The sequence below is a fragment of the Fundulus heteroclitus genome, chromosome 21 (assembly GCF_011125445.2).
Source record: "Fundulus heteroclitus isolate FHET01 chromosome 21, MU-UCD_Fhet_4.1, whole genome shotgun sequence".
Taxonomy (NCBI): domain Eukaryota; kingdom Metazoa; phylum Chordata; class Actinopteri; order Cyprinodontiformes; family Fundulidae; genus Fundulus; species Fundulus heteroclitus.
The window spans coordinates 40,383,773-40,396,455 of record NC_046381.1 but is presented as its reverse complement, the minus strand read 5'-3'; the positions used below and the strand labels follow the sequence as shown (position 1 = coordinate 40,396,455).

General features: G+C 44.7%; 1 protein-coding gene across 2 annotated transcripts; it reads right to left on the bottom strand.

Annotated features, from left to right (window-relative positions):
- On the bottom strand, positions 1 to 10,928 carry pdha1b (pyruvate dehydrogenase E1 subunit alpha 1b). 2 transcript variants are annotated; one of them, XM_021309862.2, is made up of 13 exons: positions 10,790 to 10,928; positions 8,651 to 8,671; positions 7,011 to 7,145; positions 5,610 to 5,675; positions 5,326 to 5,499; positions 5,115 to 5,241; positions 4,954 to 5,045; positions 4,788 to 4,880; positions 2,957 to 3,112; positions 2,645 to 2,716; positions 2,508 to 2,575; positions 2,326 to 2,434; positions 1 to 881 (listed from the first exon to the last, which is right to left on the bottom strand). In XM_021309862.2, the coding sequence occupies exons 1-13, from the start codon at positions 10,847 to 10,849 to the stop codon at positions 717 to 719; spliced, it is 1,338 nt and encodes a 445-aa protein (XP_021165537.1). In that variant the 5' UTR covers positions 10,850 to 10,928; the 3' UTR covers positions 1 to 716. The 2 variants fall into 2 exon arrangements, with proteins under 2 accessions (XP_021165537.1, XP_012706696.1); XM_012851242.3 differs by lacking the exon at positions 7,011 to 7,145.
- Positions 10,929 to 12,683: the final 1,755 nt, after the last annotated feature.

The window sequence follows — 12,683 nt, the reverse complement described above, 5'->3', positions numbered from 1 at the left end:
CACTTTCATCATAATTTATTTCATACTAACCCTCACAGCTCATAGTTGACATCGTTCAAAAGTCACATAAATAAACTTTCTGTACAAGCTTAATAACAATAAATAGGTGCATAAAGGATGTCACATTATTATTAACTAAATACACAAATATTTAAAGTTCCTGCATAAAACTGAGCTTAAATGTGTCTTAATGCTGAGTTTAAAGCTCTGAAATAAAGGAACGCAGCTTCAGCGTTTCTGGAGGAGAAAGTGGGAACTTCTTCAGAACGCCTGAAGTTTCTGGTTCTGACCTGCTGAGGGAGACTTTAGGGAAGAATTGGACCCAGAAATGGTTCCGATAAGTCAGCAGAACTCTGACCGCTCAGTTTAAAAAAAAAAAAAAAAAAAAAAGGTAAAAACCGGCTCCTAAAACCTGAAGGTCGACTTTCACACCTTTTAAAACTTCTGCAGGACTTCAGCTAAACAGGAACCTCCAGCCGGGTCTGCGGGACAGAACCAAACATCTTTTACAGGAAGCGGACCCGGATAAAGTCCGTGTTTCTGGTTCTGCGGCGCTAGCAGCCTGGTCCCGGTGTGCAACACAGAAAATAACTTAAATTCTACTAAAGCTCTACAGAAATACTGGCAGGTTTCACGGGACCCAGAACCCACGGCTGGATCGTCTGCTTCTGGTTCTGCCTGAGTGGACCCGGCGCTGGACCCGGTTCTGGGCGGGTTCAGCTGACGGACTTGAGCCGGGCCCAGGGGTTGGTTCCGCGGACCTCCAGCGGCGGGCTGCTGGCGAAGACGTGGTTGCAGAGCTCGTCCAGCGGCGGCTCGGGGTCAGAGGTCGCGTACTGGGCCGCGTCCTCCACCTCCTTACGGATCTGGATGTCGATTTCCTGACGGAGAACACAGAACCGGCATCAGTTCCTGGTTCTGGAGGTCTGGGCCAGAACCAGCAGCTTAATGAGGGAAAGTAGCTGCTGCTGGAGTTCAACAGGTTTTATGAGCAGAACCACAAACCCGTTCCTCTGGTTCCTAAAACACGGCGCCGCTTTAGAACCGCTGCAGAACCAAAGCCTGCAGCTCTCAGAGCGGACCAGGAGGAGCGCCGGGTATAAAACACCGTCAGTTTCAGTAAAAGATGTAAAGATTTTAAGTGTGCCTTATAGTCCAAAGATTACAGTACGTTTATTCTGAATTTTCTAAAAAAAAAAAAAAAATAGATTTTAGTCTTAAGGAGGTAAAACAGAAATAAATTAACTTATAATGGAGATTCTACTGCACATAGTTTCAGCTGTAAAAATAAATAAAATATATCGTCTCACCGTCCTAAATCCATCACATTCACACTGCCTTCTAGTTTCCAGTTAATTTAAACTTTATAACATTATTGATCCATTACTGATCATTGCTTTTAGAGAGGTTTTTAAATCCTCTCTAAAAGCACACTTCTACTCCCTGGCTTTTAATCAAGTCTAAGTGGACATTCGGCAATTTTTTTATTTTTTTTTTATTTTATTTACATTGAAACATTTATTGTATTATATTTTATTGTTTTTTTTGCATTGTGTTTATGTATTTTAGCTTTCGGCTTTTATCTTATGCTCTGCAATTGTAATATCTGTACAGCACTTTGGTCAACACCGATTGTTTTAAATGTGCTTTATAAATAAAGTTTGAGTTGAATAATGTTTACATCTCAGGTTTTAAAAGAATAATTATTTTATGTAAAATCTCAGCCTCTTCAGGACCGACAGACCTGGAATGGAGGGAAGAGACATTCTGGGGGAAACCATCACAGAACAAGGTTACATCTGATTGGTCGACTGTTTATTTAAATAAATAGAACGGGTCGCCTCTAGCTGGATGATTTATGCTGACGTAGATATTATAAAGCATCTGCAGTAATGACGCATGAAGGAGGGACCAGATTATATCTCTTATAGATTAAACCTTTAATGCTTTAATGAATCCAGCCTTCATGTCTGCCTGGTAAAAACCCTCAGATGAGTCAGAACATGGCGACCCGCTCTGGATTACCTCACTTCTTCCTTCCACCAAACTTTCTGCTCTGGTCCCGTACAGGCAGAGGATGGTTCATCCTCTTCTAAAGAGGAAACAACCTGATCTGAAGACCAGAAGTTCTGCTGATGGAGGAAAGAACAGCGCCGTTTACCTTCTGGTGCGACCCGAGAACTTCTAAACCTCCTGAACAGAGAAGATGTTCTCCAGGAGGAAAAAGGTCCCAGCAGAACCTCCTCCTCCTCTTCTTCTTCTCTCCTAAACGTGTCTGGACCTTCACGCCCAGCAGAACCATCAGAACCATCGGCGCCGCCTCACCTTCAGCTCCTCTGCGGACGCCATGTTGTTTCCCAGCAGCCTCTCCTTCAGCATGGAGATGGGGTCGCTCTTGCTGCGCACCTCCTGGATCTCCTCCCTGGTCCGGTAGCTGAGGAGCAGCACAGCAGACGTCAACGCGCTGCCGCCTCGCCGCGGGCCTCCAGGGCGCCGCCGCCACTCACCTGACGCCCGGGTCGCTCATGCTGTGTCCGTGGTAACGGTAGGTCTGCAGCTCCATGACGATGGGCCCCTGGAAGAGAGCGGCGGGGTCAGACAGCGGGGGGGGCGTGGATCAGAGTGCATGATGGGACGGCGCTACCTTTCCGGCTCTGCAGTGGTCGGCGGCGAACCTGGCGGCCTCCCTGACGCACAGCACGTCCATCCCGTCCACCTGCAGAGACAGCGAGCGTCAGACCGCCCCCCCGCCACGCGGCTCCTGGTGTGGGCAGCATCATACATGAGCATCAGGACGCTGCGTGCATGCTCACACCTGCAGCTGCCGGGGCCGCGCGTCAGCCGCGGCGGCCCGTCTTAATCTGGGTCCAGGTGGCCGGCGGCGGCGGCGTACGGTCCACGCCGCCGCCGCCGGCCCAGACCGCACACAGAACACAGATTTGAGGCGGTGTCTCACTCTGAGTCCCGGGATGAAGTCGCCTCGCTTGTAGTAGTCGGTGCTGGCGGCCGCCCGCTCCACCGACGTCCCCATGCCGTACTTGTTGTTCTCACAGACGAAGATGCAGGGCAGCTTCCACAGGGCGGCCATGTTGAAGGTCTCAAAGATCTGGCCCTGCCGGTCAGAGGGAGACAGCAGACGGCCCGTTAGTTATAAAAAAAAAAAAATTTTTTTTTTTTTTGAGGAGAGCCCGTCTGCCCCCGCCCATCCTCACGACCTTCTACAGAAACACCATAGAGAGCATTCTGACCAGCTGTCTCTCTGTGTGGTGTGGAGGCTGCAGCGCCTCCGACTGGAAGAATGTGAGGAGAGTGGTGGGGACAGCAGAAGGGATCATCAGGGCTCCTCTTCCCTCCATTAAGGACATTTAATCTCAGCGCTGCGTGTCCCGTAACATCATCAGGGACCCCTCACCCCCCCACCATGGACTGTTCTCCCTGCTGCCCTCTGGGAAGAGGTTCTGCAACAGTGTTTCCCCATTACCATCAGACTGTTGAACTATAAACTGGACTCTGCACCACACTTCCACATTTGCTCGCATTTTTGCACAAATACATTTTGCACCATCATTTTTGCACATACAAATGGTTTAAATATTTTCCTGTACACTGAACGCACATCGTTTCTTTCTCCTGCATCGTTTACATTTCAATTGTCTACTTTTTAATCACTGCTGTACTTTATACTATAATTCACAAGCTGTATGCAACGAAATTTCGTTCTGCATGCACTCTGTACATACAAAATGACAAATAAAGTTGTCTAAGTCTAGGTGCAGCACTGACCATTTTATGCTGTTTAAATTACATTTTTAGATACACACACACTAAAACATTTAATCAAACTCAACCCTTTATTCAACCAACTTTTTACCAAAACCAAAATTAAAAAGAACGCGTGCTCTCTAAACTCTGAAGGGGGCGGACCTTAGTTCCTGGGTCTGCATTGTGATTGGTTGGGAGGATGTAATGACGTAATATTAACCTATATGGATAGAATGCCAAAGGAAGGAAAACTCATATTGAACTTTTTATTGACCCTTTTTTTCCCCTTTATCATTTATATACGTCTATTGATCAAGATATTTAAAGAAGCGACTTAAAATTTTATGGTTTGTTAAACATCTCCAAGATATTTAAAACTTCTTCTGGAGCCATTTGGGAGCAACAGGAACATCTGGGGGAGTTTAAATGAGGCTAAGAACTGGCTAGCCTGATTAGCATTAAAGAGTTAATAAATATAATCATGCATGCAGGCCTGTTGCTGCTGTAACGGTGACGCTGCGTCGCACCGAGAGGATCCAACAATAACAGTGGAGGAGTCCGTGAACGTCGCCACAGATCAGAAAACGGGATCAAACTGCCGCCGTCCGCATTTTCCTTTATTTCAGCTGCTCAATAGAACTATTTGCCAGTGGAATAAGATTTTTGCACTTAAAATAAGAAAGATTCATCTCAATCAGCTTAGTTCAAGTGCAGAATGTCTAATTATCTTATTTTAGATAACTCATTCCATTGGAAAATAATGTTCTTTAGCTGCTCAAATCAAGGATAAATAAACTAATTTAAAGAAAATGTGACGTAGTTCCCTTCTTGCTTGTGTGGACGAAGGCATCGGTTCCTGTATGTATAGTTTTGACCCGTGTAGACTAGAGGGAGCTGACCAGAAGTTCAGGTCTGTGCAGAAAATCTACAGTTATTAAATAATTTCACCGTGAAACAAAAGAACGAGTTTAAACTCCCTGTGAGGGTCCAGAGACACGGGTCTGCTGTCAGGGCAGGAGTCTCACCTGATTGGCCGCTCCGTCTCCGTACAGCGTGACGCAGATCTGGTTGTTGCCCTGGTACTGGCAGGCCAGAGCGATGCCGGCTCCCAGCGGCACCTGGACGGGTCACACAGGTGAGACCAGAGCCAGAGAGGTGGACCTTAAAGTGACGGAGACCCCGCCGGGTTACCTGTGCGCCCACGATCCCGTTGCCTCCGTAGAAGTGAGGCGCGTACATGTGCATGGAGCCGCCCTTCCCTTTGGCCACGCCTCCTTTCCGCCCTGAGGAGACGACGGACGCGTCACTTAAGCCGTTAAGACCCAGGTATGGTCCAGGTGAGGCAGACTCACCTGTGAGCTCAGCCAGGATCTCCTTGATGGGAACGCCGCGGGTGAAGGTGAAGCCGTGGGCGCGGTAGGCCGTGATCAGGTGGTCCGAGGGGTTGATGGCGGCCTCGATGCCGGCGGCGCACGCCTCCTGGAAACAGGAAGCAGCGGTTTACCCACGCGGCTCCTCCTCTCCTGACCCGCCGGTCCAGAACCAGGAGGCGGCGTGACGTACCTGGCCGTCGTAGAGGTGGCAGAAGCCCCGGATGATCTTCTGCTTGTAGAGCTGGTCGGCCTTGAGCTCCATGCGGCGCACCGTCTGCATGGTGCGGTAATACTGCAGGCCCTGCTCCCTGGTCAGCTCCGCCCTCACAGGAGGCCCCGCCTCCAGGCCGTGCAGGTCGCATCTCTGCAGGAGACGCCAGGATTTACACCCACAACCAGTTAGAGCCGCTCCCTTTGTGAACGCTGGTGTTCCATCATCAGGGGAAATGAGGGGGCAGACGGTCAGCTCCTTACCTTGATGTCAAAGGTCGCCTGGGGGGTGAAGTCTGACAGCGAGCGGGAGACCACCACCCTGGCGCCCTGAAACAGAGCGACCAGATCAGCCTGATGACGGGTCAGAGTGGGGGGGGGGGGGGGGGGGGGGGGTCTGGACCTGTGGGTTTATGCTGCTGCTACAACGACTCACTGATGAGGACAACAACAGGCGGGACAACGACACCAAACCCTCAGCTTCCAGTCTGACAGGTTTACTGATAATGTATTTCTGGTTAATTATTGGAGACGCCCCCCCCCCCTGAACTAATACTGAAAATAAAGGTTTAGAGACACTAAGCTGGCAGAAATTACAATAATTGTGTTTTCTTGAATTAACCAGTAGGGCTGAACGATTTTGGAAAATAATCTAATTGCGATTTCTTTTCTTAATATTGTGATTTAATGCAATTTTTTTTTCCAGTTTAATTTATCTATTTATTTATGTCTTTTTAAACATATACAAACAACAAATCATTTTGTTTCCTCGCTGTGCAGATTAGTTGCTAAAAGACCCACAGCATCTAAACTCAGAGCAGAAATTATTGCGTTCTGCCTACAATATATTTCAACCAAAATTGCAATTTTGACTTTTCTCTGCATTAACCACAAGCAACAAAAATGGCGTCTAAATAAAGACGTTTGTAAACAAAAACTATTTAAAAACAAGAACTTTTAATGTTTCTATTAATCAGAATATTGTTGAAGAGAACAGCTTTTAGTTGATTTGGACATCAATCCTTGTTGAACATAAAGTGCAACCAACAAGCAAGTCTATGTATTAAACTGATTGACCTGTACTTAATGCTATATATGATTATATAAACTCTAAAACAAGTAATAAAGTTAGATTATCTCACTGCTGCAACTGTCTTCCCTTCCATGTGGAGGCAAACCCACTTTAAACATTTTACCAACACCTAATGGACGCGTCTGATTCACTAATTGTTACATAGCCAAAAATTGCAGACTCTGCGATTTGGAAATTGCGTTTTTTTTAAAAATTGCGATTATATTGAAAATGCGATTAATTGTTCAGCCCTACTAACCAGGCAGCATTTAGTCGTGGCGCTACACAGGCTGGGATCTCTCGTTTTCTTAAAATGACAGGATTAAAAAGTAATAAACATGCAGGAGACATGCTGCCGTTTATGAATAAAGTTAATTACTGCATAATTACTGTTAATTACTGCATAATTACTGCATGTTGATTAAAAATTTCAACAGTTTGGACACCCCTGCTTCAGAGAGTTCAGTCATTTTTACAGCCCAGCCCAGACCAGCAGGTTTATTAGTGATAAATGGTTGCCAGCCATGCAGAGGTGGTGGTTAGATTCCCCGCCCCGGTTAGTGAGCAGCCAGCCGTGCTGCAGGAGTTCTTACGTCTGGCTGGTCGGTCTGGGCGCTAACTAACGGCGCAGCGCCGCCTGGTGGTGGTGGAGGTTTAGGTGGGAGCCGCCGGGCCGCCGCCGCCGGTGGAGACGTTAGATTGACGTACTCTGACAGGCCAATCAGCAGCTGGGGAGCACAGGAGCCAGCCAATCAGAGCGGAGCACAGCTGGGGGGGGGGCTCTAGGGGCTACAGGTGAGGAGGCAGACGACACCTGGAGGCTAAAACGACGACAGTCTACCTGCTGCTCCCAGTGCCGACGTTTATCTCAGCTTTTAACCTCCAATATTTAGTGATCAGATCAGATCTAGAGTAAAATGAGCTACAGAGCAACAGATCTACACGTGTAGCTCTGCACAGGGTTAGAGGCTCGTTTGACAGGAACGTCAGAGCAAAGCGCTGCAGCTGATGCTTTTAAATCTCACCTGAACAGTTTTACTATTTAGCTTGAAACACTTTGAGAGTCAGACGCTGATTTCTATAGTTTAGTCTGATTTTATTTTGCTGTTAAAAATTTTAATATCTGATGTTTCACTTATTATTGTTCAGCTCTTTGCTCAATCCCTGAGGTAGGAGTGGGCGATGCAGCGATTTCATTCATTAATTCAAATTTGCAAGTCCTGAAGATTTAATTCTGCAGGGGGGGGGGAAAAAGAAAAAAATTATATTTTTAATAATTGTTCCCCTGTTAATGAATTCTGTTGGGTTTCCATGAAACTTTGCACGGCATCAGTCCTGAAAGGGGAAATAATTTTGGTGAGAGTAAACAACGTTTAATATAGGTTTAGGAAAATTGATCGTCTAAATCCTCCAAAGTGGAAATGTTTCTACACAAAGACGAGGCGCTTTAATTTATTCAGTTAAGCTGCTGTGAAGCAGCAGACATCCTGCTGTATTTCAATCATTTACTACGGCGGGGCGGCCATCTTGTTTTATAAGCGTGGTTTAAAGCTCGAAATAAGCCACACTTTAAATTAATTTGTATTTATGAAACAAAAACGCAGAAAATTGATTCATTGGATGTGCCGTCTTTTTAGATAGCTGTATAAATAACTATGGTAAATAAAAAAGGTATGCAGGTAAATATCTGTCCATCTTCTTGCCGACATTTCTATCTTCTCAGACTGTCCAACTGGCTTAATGTTAAACATGAAAAATGCAGGTTTGTAACGCTTTGTTGTGATTATATCAGAGCATCAAACCACACCGGATCCATCAAGTGTCATTATCTACTGTAAAAAACAAAAACAAAAAAAATATTTCACCATCTTTCCATGTAGGAATAGTAATTATTGACCGAAACGCCTGATTTAGTACTGATCTTCAGCCTCTCCTGGAAATAAACTGACCCAGAACTGTTGAATTAATTAATGCACAAAACCAAACCTGTTCTTAGTTCTGATCATTTTATTCTGTTAGTTTAGAGGCTGATTACTGGCAGCGACCCTGCAGAGAATCAACAGCAGTTTGGTCGCTCAGATAAACGCTGAAAACTAAAACGCGGCGTTGAACCTGGAACCCAGCAGAGAGGAAGGGAAATCTAGCCGTTAATGCAAAAGGAGAAAAACACTTCAGATAAACCTGGTGGCTGCAGAGGGAGGGAGGGTAGGACCAAACGTCAGCTGCTGCTTACCTCCGACACCGTTTGGGCTCCCTACAGGTCGGGGGGGGGGGGGGGGGGGGGAGAAGAGGAGGGAGAAAAGCAACAAATGAACGGGGATGTTTGAGTGTTTAGAGTGAAGAATGCAGAGCAGGAGGCAGGAGAGCGAGCTGGCAGAGCAGAACCTGGTTCCTCCATCAGACTGGGGCTTCGTTTGCGTTTAAAGGTGCATAGCCACGTCATTTCACTTTATATAAGTCGGTAGTTCACAAACTTAATTAAAGATTATCACGTCTTGCTTGTTTTTACTCAATTTATTAGTAAATAAAGCCTTTGGTGTTTATGATATTACCAGAAGTGCGAACTGCCCATGTGCTACAGGGGATAAAACAAGTTAGCGGCTAACGGCTATTAGCATCTCCCAGCGAAATTCCAGTGGGGAAAAAAAATAAAAATAAAATAAAATATATGATCCTCGGAGGGAAAAGTCTGGAATGTCTCTGGGAATCCAGTCTGAACGTTGGTGTTCAGTGAAGCTAAACCTGCCGAGGCTCAGAGTTGACTGACGTGAGTAAATGTTCTGATATGAGGCTCTTAAAGTTACTGTAGATCGGTTTATTTAATTAATAACGGTTGGTCATTACGCAGAGCTGCTGCTTTACTGCGAGGCATTGCAGAGAGTCAGACTCTGTCCGGCATTATTTATAAATAAATAATTAATTAAGAAAACCGGCATTATGACAGTTCTGCAATACTGTCACTAGATGGCGCCACATCTGTTCATATCTGCTAATCATGCCTGGTGGTGGGGCTATTTATCCACAAAAAGGACCATAAAACACTATAAGGATGGAGGCTTGGTGTATATAACCTTATTTTATCACGATTAAACGGTTTTTGGTCTTCTTCTATAAGCATATAACGTGGCTCTGTACCTTTAAGGCTCAGAGGTCCAGTTTATTTCGTCCAAATTAAACCCAGTGGAGGTTTGGCCTCATTTCCAGCGTCTGTAGGAGGATCCGGCCGTCACTGAACGCAGCAGAAAATTAAACTTTCTCTGCTGCGTTCAGGTGTCACTACTGATCAGATGCACTCGTTTCAACCCAGTTCCTCCCAACAATCAGCCAAACGTCTCAGTTATCTAAACAGCGCTCCTCATCACTCGTTCTGACTTCCTGCTGCTGCTTCGTCCAGTTTTAGCCGTTTGGATTGACATTAAGACAATTAAATGTGTCTCAAGGATTCTCAGGTCAGATTAAAAGTTCCTAAACTCAGATGAACCAAAACAAAAACATTTAAAAAAAAAAAAATCAACTCTTTAATGAAAGCAGGACAACACGGGCTGACTTTTTATTTCTAATTAGAGCTAAAAATGCAAACAGGCAACTTAGGAACCGATGAGGCATTTTATCACAGCCTCGTCACAAAAACAACAACTCTGGCTGTAAAAACAGATTATCAGAATAATTAATTACTGGATTTAAAGCATCAAATGGAGGAATTTATTTTCTCCAGACTAAAGGAGCAGCCCAATTTAGTATTATCAATTATAATACTAACTAAATTCTTGTTTTTGTGCAATCACTGATGTTTTCTCTCTCTCTCAAACCATTTTATTCATTTTTCAGCGCCAGTGATCCTGGCAGACATTAAATAATATTAAAAAAAAAAAAAACACTCCAGGGTTAATAAAAAAGATGAATCAATCCTGGGAAGTTATCTTGAAGAGTTTAGCTCCTCTTAACAAGCTGACAAAAAAAAAAAAAAAAAATCAATGAATCAATTACCTCAAAGTTTTCCGTTGTTGCCCCATATTCTGAGTTTTTGTTCAGATCTGAACATAATTTACTTTTAAAGGCAACACGTCATTAATGATTATATCAGAGCATCTTTATCAGTTAGAGCTGGTGCTGCTAGAGACAAGCTAACCACCAACCCCGAAAATAAACCACATTAAAGACAATAAAACCCTCTATATCAGACAGAAGAACCCCTGAAATAAAATCTAGCCATGCACGTGTTCGGAGAACCGAATCTGAGCCCGAACCGCCTTACTCCACCGCGGGAAAACCCGCATAAAGAGCCCAGCTAGCTGCGGCTAACAAGGTCAGCTAACGGTTAGCGCGAACCGGTTCCGTCCGGTTCCGTCCGAACCGGAGCCGAACCACTCACCGCGTTCTTCCCGGTGATCCTGCACAGCGCGTTGGAAATGATCGCTAACATGGTTTTCATGCTACTGAAGGACGCGGCGACTCCTGAGAGGATTAACTGCTGTTAGCCGCTGAGGTCCCCCCGCTTTTAATGTCCGGCCGGAAACCGCAGCTCTTAAATAACAGTTCCGCGTAGCGCCAAAAAAATACTTTTTTCTTGAAACATCCGCGAATTAAATATAGAAAGCAACTACGATGTGTTGATAAAACAAGAAAATGAACCTTTCCAAAGTGGACTAGGTCCCAATACAGAGCCTTTCTGGTGAATATTTATCCCATTTGGTTTGACATCTACTCCATCACAGCAAGGTTGTATTAAATTTAGAGCCACAGTTCAGTGGAATCCAAATCTTTTTTGAAGAGATAATTTATGTTGGCTGAGCTTTAAATAAAATTTAAATCAATTAAAGCTGGGCTAATTAAACATGGAGATGAGGCCACATGTAATTGGCTGAGCTCAAAAACAATCTGAGATAATTTGTTATTATTTTTTGGGATGTATTAGTGAACAAATTGACCTGTCACAAAGTTTAAACTCGTTACATCAGATTGTGGCTATGGTGATACAACAACTGCACAATAGGGATTACACTTTTACAAGGTCAATTTAAACACTAAACAAACAATAATCTTAACTTATCTCTGCTGAAACTCAAATTTAATTGTATTCTCATTTTCAATAAAACAAATGCAGAGATTAGATCCATGATAAGTGTTCAAACATTTCTGGGAGCCCCTGCTGTTTGGGGGCCCTGAGCAGCAGCTTAGTTTCCTTCTGCCTTGGGCCGGCTCTGCATCGCATCATGCCTGCAATCTCTATACTATGAGCCAGAGAGAAATAGACTCTCATTACCAGTAACCATGAATAATTTCCAATCACTTGAGAAAAAATTTATTTAACCTTAAATATTAAAGTTTCAATCATTTCCCTTTTTATTTATCGCCAGAAATGATAAAAGAAACAGAAGTCTTCAAAGCAATCTGTACTCTGACCAACAGGGGGCGCTGTACGACCTGTCTCAACTGGCTCCTCTGCCAGAGTGCTCCACTTCATTTATACATGCAAGAAGCTTTATTATCTTTTATTCTGACACTATTTCGTGTTCAGTGGATACAGAAACAGGAAGGGAAGGTCGACCGAAGCCCGAAAACCACCTGTTCATTAAATCCAGGTGTGTGGCAGCAGGAAGACACCTGAAACATGCAGGAAAGAAGGTCCTGAGTAAAGAAACGTAGCTCTAGGTTCCCTCCTGCTCTGACTAACCAGTTCTGATCATTAGACTCCCCAAACATCCCTCAGTTAAAGACGCTGCTTCTTTGACTTCAGGGGTCTCAGGACGCAGGGCCAGATGTAGAAGGATGTGGGCCCCTGGGCTCCAGACACGTTTGGTGCCCTACCCACACAGATATCTTTTACTCATGCAAACTACAGTAGATTAGTCAGGCCTCCACCTCAGCAAGTCTTTGGACGATTTCTGCAGACGACAGGAGTCTGTCCTGTACTGGAGGTCTGAGGTCTAAAGAGTTAAAGGAATGGGGAGAACACCTTTCAGAGTTTTTCTGTGGACTTTGCTCCTTTTGTCTCGTTTGGCACAGTTAGGAAAATGTCAACATGATTTGGGTTGTGACCTTCCAGCTGTGAGGAACCTGAGGTCAAAACGACTAAACATCCAAGTCTAGACTTCCTATGCAGCTGAAAACAGCAGATAAATGGTTTCTGAGTCATGTCGGAAATAAAAAATATCCAGCAAAGACCTGACGGTACCTCATAGATTAACCTTCCCTCTGCTGTATGCAAGTATTTCTCCTCCCAGAACTCTGGTATTTACTTTGTTGGAGCTAAAATCCAATGTGTT